This window comes from Mugil cephalus, chromosome 1 (assembly GCF_022458985.1).
Source record: "Mugil cephalus isolate CIBA_MC_2020 chromosome 1, CIBA_Mcephalus_1.1, whole genome shotgun sequence".
Classification (NCBI taxonomy): Eukaryota; Metazoa; Chordata; class Actinopteri; order Mugiliformes; family Mugilidae; genus Mugil; species Mugil cephalus.
Window position 1 is genome coordinate 48,665,756 of NC_061770.1, and position 15,534 is coordinate 48,681,289.

Sequence of the window (15,534 nt, forward strand, 5' to 3'; positions counted from 1 at the left end):
GTGTCATTATATGATTCAACCGACACAGCCCACACAGCTTCCAAAACAAAAAAATTCATTGGCAAACCCAGCGACTTCTTATCTTTCAGCTGTGTGCCAATATGATTCCTCAAGAACAGCACCACTGAGCGCGACTCTGACTTTTGTGATAGAGACTTCAGAGCTTTCAAAAGAGACCAAAATCATGCATTAGCCCCAAAATGTTCACGGACAGCATTCAATTTACTCTGGGTATGTCCTAAAATAGGTGTTTTCTGCAAAAAGGCTGGAATGATAAAAGGTTATAAATGAAGCGGACAGAGGGTTAAAAAAAACAGCCTTGTTTAATGTATTATTTAAGAGGCAAAGGCACTACAGCCTAATCTAATACAGCCGGTGCACATATAATAACATCTTTATACTTCTAAATAGTCCCAATATAAACACATTATGGACATTATAGACTTTAATAATGCATGAGAAATTATTATGTCAGCGTAGCTTGGTTGCAGATAAAGAAAGGTCACATAAAATGAGCCTAAATTAAAGTAAAATAAAAATAAAAAGTGTAATATTTTTTTTTTTTACAGAATTGGCATTATGAAAAAATATACAAAAATAGTTGTCTAAACAGTGTCCGAGGTTGTTGCACAGCAACAGCGGCATGGATCGTGTCATGGCATTGTGTCTGCTTGGTTGTCCGCTGAGGGAAGGATGTAAATGACAACGGAGAGTGTCCGCCCGCAGAGTCTGAAGCCGGTCACAGGTGCACCGTGGTCTGATGAACCAGGTCCCCAAAGCCCTTCTCATGACACACAAATACAACTAGAAATAGAATAGCATAGAAATAGAACATTGGAGCCCATTCTCTCAATATACATTCAGATCTGTCACTGCGACTCCCTTAACTAATGCAACAAAAGGTGTGTAGTTGTCTTTGGTCCTTGATGTTTCTGCCGTGTCGTCACTCTGGCTCCTTGAAGCTCCTAAGCCTTTGTGGTTGATGAAAAAAAAGAAGAGAGAGAGAGAGTTTAGAAAAGAGCCACATCGCGTTAATCAGTCTTCGGTGCCGACCAGAGAAACTGAGGCAGGAGCTTACCTTAGCACCCGTGCTGTTTTCTTTTGATGGGCGTAGAAGTTCTGCAAAAATAAATGGTGTGGCAAATTGGTTATGGCACAAACAAACAAAAAAAGTTGGTCAGAGCATGGCTAAATCAATTACATACCATTCAAAAGCTGGTAGATCATTTCTGTAAGAAAACCACAGTGTCAACATACAGTATTCTATGCCTCAGGATTACACACCAAAATCTGACAATTTCTCCGAGTGAAATTAATTTCACAATTTCAAGATGAGATTGAATTGAAGACAAGTTATGATAGTGTGATGATAGAGTGTTACGGTAACCACAAACACGAGGTTTCACTTTTCCTAGGGCATTGACCCAGTTTCCTCACATGACTTCTGTAATGTGTCACATTAAACTCAACGTAAAGTACGTGTTTATACATTCAACACCACAGACCTGAGAGATCCCAAATCAAATTGATCACAGTATTCTGGCCGTGACGACAAGCGTACTTACAAAAATTAAAAAAAAAAAAATATATATATATATATATATATATATAAATAAAACAAAGCAGGAAAATATGTGTCCTCTCACCTCTCTTAAAGATAAGTATTGCTATTAACAGACCTACAATGAGGCCACCTATGAAACAAATGGCACTTCTGTCCCTCGGCTGAGGCTGTGGAGGTGGAGGCGTAGGCTTGCCTTCAGGTACTACATTGAAGAGAGAAGAACATCATCATTTGTCAAGACGTTCAAGACCAGATTCATTTCACAAAAAGATTTTAAAAGTTTGGTTCATACACCAATCAGGCATAACATTATGACCACCTTCCTAATATTGTGTAGGTCTCCTTTGTGCCTCCAAAACAGTTGTGACTCATCAGAGAATGGATGTGTGTGCGTGTGTGCGTGTGTGTGTGTGTGGCTGCTATGGGGGGTGTCTGATCTGGTCTAGGTGGGTGCTACGTGTCTACGTGTCTCTGCGTTGTGGCTGATCTGTGTATACCTCCTATATTATTTGGGGCGTTCTCATCTGACTGAAATACTACTTGTCTGTCTTTGGCAAGGAGCTTTCCCAAATGTTAATGGCGCTGATGTATTTCAGCTTGAGGTAGATCCTGCATTAATACCAGTGGTGAAACAAATTGCCACAGACTAAGCCTTACCAACACACTTTTGCTTGACAGTCTGCGAGACGGGCTCCCTATTTTTGCTGGTTGTAGAGCTGCAGGTGAATTCAAAGTTCTGTGTTTTGTTGATGAATACGATGAGATAGGTACGGCTGCCAGAAATGGGGATAGTGCTGTTCAGACCAGAAGGCTTGACATCCCAGGTGAGTTGAACGTCTTTATCTGGAGAAGTGCAGTCCAGCATCATCCAGCAGCCACCTTCCATGTCCTGGCTGAACACTGTACTTATGGTTGGTTTTTTGAGGCGCTCTGCAGAGTTAGAAAATGAACGTGTCATTTTGGCATGGAACATTTTCTTGGCGAAATGTTAAAGACTTAAGCGATTGGCAAAAATCCCAACATATGCGTTGCTAAAGGATTCAAAATAAAGGGAAATGAGTCTGTCTCATTCTTTTATTATTATCACTTCAGCGTGACGATATATTTCGTAATCAAGAAGTTTAAAACCAAAATCACACTTACGTGTCACTATGAGTTTAATCTTATTCACGGTGTTCTTTCCCGCTTTGTTAAGGAGATCCACAGTGTACTCCGTAGCATCACGTGTAGTCAGTTGATTAATCACCAAATCGCCTAAGTGACAAAAAAGCAAAAAAAAAAAACAAAACAAAAACAACAAAAAGAACCCACTGTCAACAGAGAAATTAAATAACAGTTCCATTATGCTGACAGTTGTTATTTTCCATTACCTGTATCATTATTAAGACTGAGTCTGTCTTTATACTGAGCGACACGATTCGTGTTTATCTTCCCTCCACGATAGGTGGCAATCCAAGTGTTGTTGGAGAATATTGACCACTCGATTTTGGACAGATTCCACGATGAATTGGCACCTGAGAGTAGTGTAACATTTTCCCCGAGGTACCCAGTAGTTTCCTCAAGTGATATGACATGCACCACTGTAAAAGCAATTAAAATAAATAGGGTCAATTATAAAAAAGAATAGGTCTGTTTTTTAGTATAAAGCCGAAGATGAAAAGCAACACTTCCCTAAATATGGTAAAGGAAAGGAAATGGTAAATGGTAAATGGTAAACATCTTTTTGATGTGTCTGGTCAACTGTGTGTGTGGAGCATCTACAGAGGCCATAATGGAGCTTGACACAGGACACCTCTTTAACATTTATGGAAAAATGCATGTCTTGTCATAATCAAGCTTTTCCATTTGAGACCACATAATTCCACTTGAGCTTTTCTTAGTTTAAAGTCTGCTCTGTGGTGAGATTCCTGTTCCAGCACTTTAGTAGCAGTGTATTTGATGTTAGTCAGAACTGTAGTTTGTCACTGCTAAATGTGGTAATATTGCCTCTGTGGTAGTGGTGGGTTTTACACAAACCAGAAAAAGGAGCATACAACGGATTGGCCTAAAGCACAGGTGTCATACACGTGGCCTGCGAGCCAAAAGTGGTGCACGTATTTGTCTTAAGAAATTCCATTTTTTTAAAGGATAGTTTATTAAATGTAAACATTTTCCTAATTTACTTCTGGAGTTGTGGTTATTTATAGATTATAATATTGTTATGTTACTGGTCTGGCCCAGTTGAGATCAACCTGGGCTATATGTGGCCCCTGAACTAAAATGAGTTTGACACATCTGACCTAAAGCGACTAGAAGTAGTTACAGATGTAATCTGGATCTATGACTTCACTATCTTCTGATCAGGAAGAATGAATCACAATCAAGGAAGTATCCAAATATACATTTAAATATAAACTTAAGTTCTTCTGTGAATCAGGTTATTAACTTTAAGCATACTTTAATAGGTTTTACTAAAAGTGCCAGTTCAGTACGCCAGTGCAGTGTCAACAAAACTGACAACGCTACTACCCACTAAATGCTAACATCGGCATGCTAGCAAGCGCCCAGTAATAATCCTAGCACAACCTGTAACAGGTATGTGGTTTACTGTGCTCTTCATTTAGCATATTGCTAGCGTGCTAATAAGCACTACACACAAAATACGGCTAAAGTGTATTTTCAGGTAATATGCCATTATGAAATTGTGGCCTGATCAGGGCATGAGATAAAAAGTTTAGGAAATAAAAATGTTGATCCCATCAGTGACTGAAACAAAGATGCCAGGAATTCAAATTTGTTGTTGAGATCAATGAAAATCCAGTGGATATTTGAGGGAATGATCAAAATTTCACAGGAATCTATGAAATCTTTCACATTACTATCTGGACTGACTAGAGGCACGGCACGACTAAAAACGGCCTCATGCAGACGTTTTTCGGGATATAAACAGTCATTCAAAAATAGCTTATTTATCATCCTTTAACAGTCTTTATACAAAACCAGGCCTTTTAAAATCGTTTTAAAACATTGTGACCATTTGTGATGTGACAATGGAGAAGTTAATCGGACACAAAATACTTCCGAATACAATACTTCCGGTCTTTCTTTTATTGACGTTGACATATATAAAATACAGCCACTATGTTTCATGAACTTCCCTTTTGACATGAAGACAAACCTAAGAAATATGTTTCAGGAAGAGAATCATTACGTCCATTTTTTCATTTTTTAAAATCACCCATAAAGACAGTTAAGATAATAATTCTGTTCGGTCGTTGAGTTAAATATTTGTATTTTTTAAGTCCACAGCCGACCAATCGTATTTAACAGAAAACAAAAACATAACATACCTTGAAGAAAGAAAATAAAGTAATGAGGAAGTGTCATCGCAGATCACTTGCTGTGCATGAGAGTACGAGATAAGTTGACAGAGACTAATACCACATGTCAACGCCCCCTGCGAGTGACTATGATCAAGAAAGAGATCCTTTGGACTCCACTGCTGACACAAACAACAACTTGTTTGGTGGGCTAGCTCTTTCTGTAGTGGGAGGCAGAACTAACTTTCTGTAAGTAGACACAGCTCTGCTGCAGGGGAGCAACTGCTAGCTTCCTTCCTACTCAAAACCACAGTCACATGTCAATGAACTTTGACAGCGGGGTTTTCAGTATAACTACAACAAGTTTTGTTATTCCCCTATATCTGTTTGTATTATTTCAGTGTCCTTTTGTTTCTCTTTGGTTTTCCCAATTGCGGTAACAGGAAGTCCTATGACAGACCTGGAAATTATGCCACGTTATCATGTATCACACATACGCCCACACGCCTACCCAAAACGAGACAAGACACTAAAAAAAAAAAAGTGACACTTCTCACTTCACAAGAAAACATTTATTTAAAAACATTTTACTTCAGTAAGCAGTCTTACTTTAAAAGGCGGTATCTTTTAGAGACAGGGGTTAGGAGCTTAGTTTCAGCACAACAAAAAACAAACATGAAAATAAGATCTTAGAAAATGGCATCAAAATGTACACATTAACCGCTTGCACAATATCTACATGTAGTGTAGAAAAGACATACAGACGTATCTCAACCCAATGACTGGACTGACCTGTTAACCTCCAGTGTTTACAGAAGTGTTTACATTAAAGACCTGAAAAAAGTAGTCAGAAGAAAACAATATAGTAATCGATCTTACCAGGCCTTTGTGGGAACCTCCACACGCACAGTTCACAGCTTTATCATCTGCTACTAAACAGCTGCACCTCTTCCATGATTTGGAAAGAGATAATCTTAAAGCACTTAAAGCCGAATTGGGCGACTGTGTGGACTAATCAGCACCAGGTAAATCTCTACGTATATAACCCCATATCCGAGTCTTAAATCTCTGGCACTGGAAGTGGCGTTTTGCGCTATAAGGGTCCATGAGCCTGATGAATTCACTTCAGTCAGCAGCGATCGGTTTGTCAGAGAGGAATGCGGCGAGATTCCCGCTTCGGCAAGAGTGTCTCAAGCGGAAATGTATGCCTGAGGTGAAGAAGGGAGCAACACAACAACACACATGGCAGCACAGCTGTAGTAACTTACGGCCACCAGGAGTATGGTGGCTAGATAAGGGTTATGAATGTAACCTGGGTTCTACGAATTCAGCGTAGAGCAGGATCATGAACAATGAAGCAGACTGACAACCACAAATTCGCACTGCTGTGGCTTTTTCTAGGTGGTTAGCACTAACGGAAGAGAAGGGACTGAGGGAGTAGACAGTGTAGGGGACAGTGTTTGTGTGATAGACTGACTGCCAAAAGGGGGAGACAAATGATCTGCACCATAGATTTAAACAGTGAAAACTGAAAATTAATTGTCTTCCGTTCAACCAGTTGCTATAAAGTGATCCTTCTGAGTCCAACTGGGCTCATACGCCTGTAATCAAAGCCGTAGCGTTGTGAAATTAGTGTTATCTAGACTTAAATTACTGTGTCACTAAATATAATCTGGTCCCACAGTAACTGGATGCTACTTTGTGCTTTAATTGTTGTATTTGCTCTCACAGAATAGGAAAGTTAGGAAATCACAGACATAATACCAAATATAAAGGCACAGCTGAACAACAAAAGCAAAACGGTTTCATTGCCCTTTCAATAGGTCAATTCAGGCAAAAGTTGAGATAATTCCAGGAAGACGTCTAGTTACTTTTTCTGTTAACTGACTGCCTGTAAAGGCCACATTCATACCTAAGGTCAAAGAGGAAAAAGGAACTAAGAAATAGTGTTCTTCACACTAAACAAACCTGAATGTCTAAAGCCACTGGAAGTCCCTCTTGTGTATATTACACTGGATAAACGAGACACAAATTACAAACTTATTTTTTCCAGGATAACTCATTATATTTGTACATAAAATGTTAAGAACGCTGAGTACTATTAAAGAACTGTGTCTTTCACTGTGACGGGAACTGGAAACAATCCGCGGTGCTTTATCAGAAGTGAGCAGTCAGCGTTCTTAAGAGTCAGATGACTCGGTCTACCAAAAGAGGAACATGCCAGCCCTTAAAACTTGCCTTGCCTTGCCTTATCTTTGTCTGTCATATTTTCAGCTGTGTGTACTTGGGTGACAGATTGACATGCAGTTGTGACCATGAAATAACAACTATGCAATACCAAAAAGTATTGAAAAAAAAGAACCCTGAATGCTGGCATCTATGATTCACTTTTCTGCTCCTCCTCTTTGCATCGTCCTTCTACACAGATGTCTCTGACTGGAGCTTCATGACAAACTTGTGGCTTTTGGGGTCAATGAACTCCTCGCCAAGACGCAGAAAGGGAAGGGACGTTACTGTGACAACCAGGGAGAAGTCGAGGCGTCTCAGGCAGAAGACCTGGCCCTGGCGCAAAGAGGCCGTCACTGGCTCCTCACTCACTAGTGTCCATTGGCGCCCCCTGCTGTTGTCTAGATACTGGAGAGTGGGACCTGGGATGAGGTAACGCTCGAGGAAGGCCTTGAACGAAAGCGCAGAATATGGAGATCAGTTCATGAGTGGCACAACCACAATCCACCGTAGAGTTAAACATGAAAAAAAAAAAAAATCATCACACTATACAATTACTTGTGTCTTCACACCTTAAGTTTACAACACAGAAGTCCAATTCCAACAAATAATCGTGAGTAACATTTTACCTTGGGGGTCATGTTGTGTGTAATGCAGAATTGAAGATGGTTGATGATGTTCTCCATGCTGTGGTAAGACTGCTGTCTGGTGGCACGGAGGTATTTCTGCATGGCCCGTGCCATGGGGGCAAAGATGGCCTGAGCTGCCTCCCTGGGGTCCATCACCTCCCGCGGGTGTTTGGGAGAGGACGCAGTCGCCTCTTCTTCCTGATGACGTTTGATGTGGGTGAATGCCTCTTCTACTGCTACCACCAGCCTATCAAGATAAAACATGGTTGTGGTGGAGATTAATTTACCCAGCTGCCCCACAAATATAAGTTCCATTACAGCCACCAAATTAAGCATTTTTCGTACCTAGCTTTACGTTTGCGGACCCTTCGCTCCACCTCTGCCTCCTCATAGTAGTACTCGTTGTGAGAGTTGTCTCTTCTCCGGGCAGCGGCTGCGATCATAGCCCTGGACTGCCCGGTGGAGTTATTGGTGCTGTTGTCTGTGGACAGAAACATGGAAGTTTAAGGTGACCAGCCAGAGATACCTAGACCGTCCTGAGCATGCCCAAGCAGCATCCTATAACGGCAACATGGCCAAAAAAAAGCAGATCCCCAAATGGCCCTTGAGCTTGTCTGACTTTACAGCAGAAACAAACATGTTTTCAAAGTTAAGACAAAAAACTCTCTTATGCTCCAACACTTTTCCTTTTTTTTTTAATTAGCCAGGAGTTAGGCAGTGTCAGGCACCTGCCAAGATGGCGACGACCATAGCCATGTATGCTGAGCCTCAAAAACAGTCATGGAGGGTTTGTCCGTGTGCCAAAATTTGCACATGGAAGGAAATGTAAAGTAGATAAATTACTGTACACAAATCTATTTTACCTTCACCCAAGTTGTAGACTTTGAAGGCTGACATCTTCTTGGTGAGGATGGACTTGGGGAGGTTAAGCAGAGCGGGGTTGTGGACGGGGAAGTCGCTGTAGTACTGGTCTAGAACCCACACTGCTGCTCGCTGGATACTGCATTGCATCACAAAGGGCAATATGTAAGTACAGGAAGTGGTGGTGAATTTTTTTTGCTGCTGTAAGAACACCAAACAGCACCGACAGAGACGGCACAGTGAGGAAATCATTATTATGCATAAACAAATATCTTTAGCACTTTGTGGGATTAGCAAGGGGTTAGGGTTAGGGTGTGTGTGTGCATTAGTCTTGAGGTTAGCCCTACATAAAACAATAATATGCTCTGAAATTTGATCCTGATAATAACTCAACAGGACAGCCAACAAGTGTGAAAACTAACCAAGACATATATTACTGATTTACCACACACTAACCTGAGATGTCCCACATTGTAGAAACGGCTGACTCCATCTGTGCTCCTCACAACCTTTAGACAGAAAGTGGGCTGCAGGTGCCTGACCTCCAACAGCACCAGGGCCAGATACTGAATGAACAGCAGCGCATCCACCAAAGAGGCTGCATATCCCACAATCCCCCTGTAGTCAGTCTCTCTGGGCTCCAGCACCCGTACACCGTAGAAGAGCCAATAGGACGCCACGAAGAGAAAGACCAGCGCCAGCAGCAGACAGCGAAAGACAAAAAAGCGCGGCAGAGTGGCTCTGGGCGGACGGAGAAACAGCGCCCATGTGGAGATGAGGAGGATCAGGAGCTTGAAGGCCAAGGAAATGTAGAGACCTTCACATGGCGTGCCGCAAGGGTCCAGCGTGTCCCGCCACAAGAGCTGTGGGAGGGCAAGGAAGGCTAGAGGAGTGATTAGGGAGAGGAGGCCCAGAATGGCACCCAGCGCTGGGCTGACATAACGACGGCACTCTAGCGGCAAAGACTCGTCTATGTCCTTGGAGATCCGTGTCAGGTCCTCGTTGGAGATGCTATCCACAGATGTGCCCGTGACCACAGTGTTGGTCTCGCCCCAGTTGTCATCCTGAGGTTACAGGCAAGCAGAGAGACAAGTGTTAGACATTCTGGGGCCTAGAAGAAAACATGGACCAGGTGAAATGGAGTAAAACGGAGCCCCGACCCTTTCTTCTCCCCTAGTGGACTCGGCATCCAGCAGCGGCTCCCCTGGAGCCTGGATGATCACGGATTTGTCTCCACGGCTGCTGCTGTCACGACTCTTGGAGTGATGCCTGTCCCTTCGCTCTCTAGAGACACATTAGACAAAGATCCTTCAGACTCAGGGTCAGTGTGTTATCCACAGAGAGACTGTAATAGAAATCATGTGAAGGGTTCTGTTGGAATATACAAGAAAACCAGATGTAGATATAACTCTGCACTGTTCTGTCTATATACAGTGCATAAGGTCTATCTCTCCCATCTTACAATGAGAGTAATTACATTATTAACGTAACTACAACGTCAAGACGTATCTACAGTCCCTCAGTCCATTCTCCAACAGAAGATGCTGCATCAGTGTACATCCATGTTTGACCTTGTGGTCAATCAAATTCTTTATTAGACTGTAATCCTTCCTTTGATTGCGCACATTCTTTATTTTACCTGGAGAATTAGGAACAGTGTCTTCCTAGATTGTTTTTCCTTCTTCCTGATCATAAGACACTGAATTCACAGAACCCAGGTTACATTGGTAACTCATGTTACTTTGTTATACTAGTTGCTGTAATCTACTCTGTGTCACTACAGTTCATCCTCTGCTACACTACACTTTACAACACTGCAGCTTTAAACATGTCGAACCATTTTTATGTTTTTATTAATTTAATCAAGGTTGTGACAAACAATTAGCATCCCTCATGATTAAAAATGAAATATTTTTGGTATTTGAACTGACTGAATTTGGATTTTAAGACGGCACCTGTAGTTCCAGAGAATTATAACAGACATTTTTACCATTTCCTGACATTTTAATGACTGAATGAAAGGACTTAACAGTGACTGATTGACTAAAAGCAAATTTGAATCCATGATCCTGCACCTGTGTTTGCGGGAAGTCCGTGAGTGGGACGACTTGTAGGAGTATCCCGAGTACGTCGACTCGTTGTCCATGTCAGTGGCCGGCGGTGGGCGGAGTTTCAGAGTCACCCCTGTCCCCGAGCCGCCGCCCTTCTCCCAGACCACGCCCAACTGGCTCTTGCGGTTGCTGATGGACTTGGACGAGAGGGCGAGTGGCAGGCGCAGCAAGTCCACTTTACTCCTGAGGGAATCTATCTTGGAGGACTGAGGGAAGAAGAAGGGAGGACGACAAAGTGACGGATTAATTAAAGAAGTGGTTGTGGGGAAAAAAATCCCCCAACATGTGGGGCAGTGAATGAGAGAGAGAGGAGGAACGAGCAGTGGCAGAGAGAGAAATGAAGCAAGGAGGGGACAGAAATAAAGATAATTTGTCATGTGAGACAGAATTAAAATGGTCTCAGAGGGACACATACCAAACAACAGCACCAAGAAGAGAGACAGCATTGTTGAAGTGCTGGCACTCTGAGGTGTGTGAATGAGTGTGTGTGTGTGTGTATAGCCCAGGACATAGCGGGGCTCATTCTTCCGCTTTGCAGGAGTTTTTATGAGCAAACTCGAGTGTTCTCAGCCAATAAAAGGGCAAGTACGCCAACTTCTATTCTTGGCCACAAGTCTCCAGTGTGCAAGGACACGCAGGAGTGGAGGCTGAACATCAGAGCAGCTCCAAACTGTTCCAGTTTTGCACGTGAGCGACACCAAGCAAAAACTGAAATCTTTTGCACGACTTTGCACATGCTCATTGTTGCGCTCAGAAACATATTTTTGCCCTTTAAAAGCACAAATTTCGCAGTGTTTTCTTAGGAGTCGATATGTGCGACACAACCTCGCCCAGAGACGCCACATTCCCCAGTTGTCCCCCATGGTCTCCAGGGGCAACAGGACTTAGCTACTACAATGGGGATGAATGGGAGGCTAGGGGTGAGAAAAGATGTGTGGGGAGGGGGGTGGTTGCCATGGCAAAGAGAACATCAACATGGCACCCTTTCTCCTTCCCTTATGCCTCAGCTACACACCTCAGAAGACAAAAACAGATCATTCATTCACCAGGCCGCGACTCTGGGGGACCGATGGGGTTTCTTGCCTCAACTTCATATTTTAGCATCTGTTTTTTTGTTAATTCAGGCCGGCATACTTTTCCAAATTGGCTACACAACGAGAAGAGTCCTAATCTAATAACAAATGTCCTCATGCTTCCCATTTGTGCCTCTAGTTCTTCTACATTAGAGACTTCAGATTTCACAAACAGCTTTCATGTGATTCACACATGGACGTCTCAGAAAGGACATGTTCGCAAGCTGAACCACGAGGCGTTCAAGACTCATTTTTATTTATTTAAATAACACTTATGAGTTTTCTCAAAAAGGTTTTCAACATGTAGACGTGGTCATGGAAAATACCTAAAATATATTTGCTTATTGTCTCATTGGTGCTGTATTTGACTGAGCATGGCTACATGGCTAAAGCGTTTCAGTTATGCACCCACAACAAATTCAAGTCAACGGAATTCAGTGTCAGATCAGAGAAATGTCTATGAGAAATTCAGCATAAACTGTACAGTAAAGACATTATAACCAAGCCGGAAAGCTCAGCATGAGGTTCAAAACATGATTTACCTGCATGAAAACAACCCCTATAGACAATAGTTTAAGTCCTGAACTCTTGTTAAAAATGTAATTTCCCATGCGCCGGTTTAAGCTAAGTTTAAGTCTACAAGAAACCTGTTGAGATCTGTTCCAAAATGGAAACGCTGCTGACTTTTCAAAACAACGCTGCTAAAAATTGTTCAATAAAAGCAGAGATAGTGTGTAACGTTGGATTAATTAACTGGAAATAATGCATTTTGCAGTATGCAAGTATAAATGTGAAGCTTTATGCGTGAATAACATGCAATCAAGTATCGCAACAGCTTCTATTTTTAGCCTCTTTGCCTGTATTTACAGAACCAGAAATACCATAGACTGTATAGAAATATGGACAACAATTTTCCACTCACTGGAATCGTTAGTAATCATGACATCACATCCTGTTTCTAAGGCATCAAATAATTAAAACGTTATTTCTCAGAAAAACAGAAACTCGAACATACATCATGTATATTAGAGATAGATCTATTTGGAATTTTTAGGGATGATACCGTTATTTTATACATCAGTCTTGGTCGATGGCTGACACGTGATGCTGATTTTTCTGAGATGATATTTGGAGCCGATTCTGCTTTTTCTCCCTCCATTTACAAAATAAACAGGTAAAAGAGGTAGAACACGAGCATTTTCCAGTTGCACACAGTCTGCTAGTGGGGGAGAGGCAATGTATGGGCTGCACAGGTACGCAGCGTCTCCAGCAGCAGAGGGCTGCCTGTGGATGTGCCTGTCTGTATCTGTATCTGGCCAGGAAAAAAATAAAATACATATGTATGCATGTCCACGAATCACCCGATATTGGCCTGATATAGTACCCAAAACCATTCTCACAATAATCAAATGTGTATTTTAGTGATTTAATTTGACCCAAGTCTCATTAACTGACATGGAGGGGGTGGAGCTTATGACCTACACTGTAACCAGACACCAGGGGGAGCTCTACTTGCTTTGGCTACACTCTTGCAGAGTTTTTTTGCTGTTCATGTTTTTACAGTTTATGGTCCATTCTAAGAGCATAAATTCTTGCAGGTCTTGACCATATTTCCTCCCGTTATGATCGACCAAACTTCTCACGCCCTAAAGACCGATGCATGGAATACCTGCTACTACATCCCGTCAAAGAGCTCATTGTCTGCTTAGAAAAGGGAAACGGCAGCGTGTGAAGAACTTATAAACGTCACAGATGTAAAATCATGTTCAGATCTGTGCTGGGGCTTGAGCACGATTTAAATGAGAACCATTTCACAGAGAGCTCTGATCCTGGCTCTCACACCAAACAGGATGAGCGTGGGGTTACAACTTAAACCACCAGGGCTGAAATATAATCCGGACTGTCTCCATCCAGCAAGCGGAAGATTAAAGTAGAGCAGACGGTATTTATCTTTGCAGGCACACAAACACTAAGACAGCAAGCGCAGTGAGGCAAGCAGCGGCCACGTTTGTGCAGCTATGTGTTGAATTTCTTTTTGTTGTGTTATATGTAAACAGAATCTGCCCTCCCTCCCTCCCTCAGCCTGCCTGAGAAAGTCAATTGCATCGATTGCATTGGCGGGCGTCTCTCGCTGTAGTGAATCCACCACAGATTGATTTGTAACTCTGATACTCGGCTTCATCTGGGCTCTCCACGTGCAAGTGGAAACAGGATGGTTGGGACAAACCTATAGATGTGTAAATAACTGACAGAAATCTTTACCTTAAAATCTCAGAAGTGCACTTTTTATAGGAGGGGTTTCGGATCATATCACTCTAGTCTTAAGTTTACATTTAAAAATGTAGTCAGCGTGCATGTCCAGTTAGTTATCCATGGCTGTATGAATCACTTGTTCAGATGAGTGTTTTGTGCTGCTAAACATTGTGTATTTGTGTGGTTGGTTTTCTAACGCCTACAGTAGACTGCTTTGTGTTTAAAACGCCACCTGGAAACGCTGCCAAATAAACCACAAACTAATGAACTCTACTGTTAATATAGGGCCATCATTTCACAGACAGAATCTTTTCATTAAATTATGAAGTTAATACTAAAGCACCGTGTACACCTCTGAGGGTTACTGACTGATGTGGTGAATCTCTCCGGCGGCATTAACGAAGTTCGCCCAGGGAGCTGAACAGGCTGGAACCGCCTCTGTACTGAGGGACTGAGAGCCTCCTTGTGTGGCTCCCAGGGGCCTCCAGGCCTCTGGGTGGCGGTGGGCCAGCGGCGAGGCGAGGCGAGGCGTGGCCGCTGGCTCAAAACTAACCCCCGGCAACACGAATCAGCTCCGAGGATTTGAAATTACGGACACAAAGTGGTCAGTGGAAGTCAACGCTCGTGGCGACCGACGCGCCGACTTCCGGGGGACAAAGCGGGACGGGGGTGATGCCGCGGGTGAGCAACGGACTGGTGACCACACGGCAACATCAACACGCATGAGATCACGGTGAAATAAATCTGTATCAGCGGGCGCGCCGCGTGAACTCTTCCCTTTGGCACGGCGTGCGTAAAGGCGCAAAAACGGACCAAGTCCACGGGAAGAAATTCAACACCAGCCTTCGAATGAGCCCCGGGTTTAAGTATGGCACACCGGGGGTACGCGATCACCCCGGCAGAGAGATTCAATGAATCGGTGTCCGCCAGCTCATCGGTCCTGACAGGCGAGATGTTGCACACAAATAAATAAAAGCAATCCCTAAACAACGTATTTCTTTAATAATTCCTCGCAAAAAAATTGCAGCTTTTGCCGTTTTCTTTTCGGAGTTCGAGTCATAACATGCATTATAATCTCCAGTTCGCGGAGTAACAACACATTTTACCCACAATGCCTGCGGGAAGGTCTTACCTCTCTGCCCAAAATGGAAACGCTGCCGCCCGCAGCACAAAGAGCCGACCGAGCAGCGCCGATTCAGAGGCGAGTCTCCGAACAAAAAGTGTTTGCAGAGTCACTTTCTCTCAGATCTCCTGTGTCCCCTGCTTCCGCGCGCATCTACGTCCGCGTGTGTGGCTTCGCTTTTTCTCCTGCGCTCAGTTTGTTTGGTTTGTTTTTCCGCCGCGAGGCAAGGTAAAAAAGCGATGCACCGAAGACGCACAACAGGCAGCGACACGCACCTCATCCCGGCAGAGCCCCGCTGAGCTGAGGGGGGTCTGTGTGCGGACAAGCCAGCTCCACACCGGCTGAAAGCCATAAAGAGAAAAGCTGGAAAGTGCATGTCCGCTGCATCCGGTGTG

General features: G+C 43.1%; 2 protein-coding genes across 4 annotated transcripts; both read right to left on the reverse strand.

Annotated features, from left to right (window-relative positions):
* Positions 1-304: 304 nt before the first annotated feature.
* si:cabz01074946.1 lies at positions 305-5,259 on the reverse strand. Of its 3 annotated transcripts, none has more exons than XM_047594382.1 (8): positions 4,894-5,256; positions 2,935-3,144; positions 2,708-2,818; positions 2,222-2,494; positions 1,647-1,766; positions 1,206-1,229; positions 1,079-1,119; positions 305-971 (listed from the first exon to the last, which is right to left on the reverse strand). In XM_047594382.1, exons 1-8 carry the CDS (start codon positions 4,928-4,930, stop codon positions 966-968), a joined length of 822 nt encoding a protein of 273 aa, XP_047450338.1. In that variant the 5' UTR covers positions 4,931-5,256; the 3' UTR covers positions 305-965. The 3 variants fall into 3 exon arrangements, with proteins under 3 accessions (XP_047450338.1, XP_047450354.1, XP_047450347.1); XM_047594398.1 differs by lacking the exon at positions 4,894-5,256 and adding an exon at positions 4,782-4,801; XM_047594391.1 differs by lacking the exon at positions 1,206-1,229 and having other exon boundaries at positions 4,894-5,259.
* Positions 5,260-5,416: 157 nt separating this feature from the next.
* LOC125013578 (vang-like protein 2) lies at positions 5,417-15,486 on the reverse strand. The gene is made up of 8 exons (XM_047594369.1): positions 15,149-15,486; positions 10,655-10,896; positions 9,740-9,863; positions 9,036-9,643; positions 8,582-8,718; positions 8,064-8,199; positions 7,719-7,965; positions 5,417-7,539 (listed from the first exon to the last, which is right to left on the reverse strand). The coding sequence occupies exons 2-8, from the start codon at positions 10,723-10,725 to the stop codon at positions 7,282-7,284; spliced, it is 1,581 nt and encodes a 526-aa protein (XP_047450325.1). The 5' UTR covers positions 10,726-10,896; positions 15,149-15,486; the 3' UTR covers positions 5,417-7,281.
* Between the last annotated feature and the right edge of the window lie 48 nt (positions 15,487-15,534).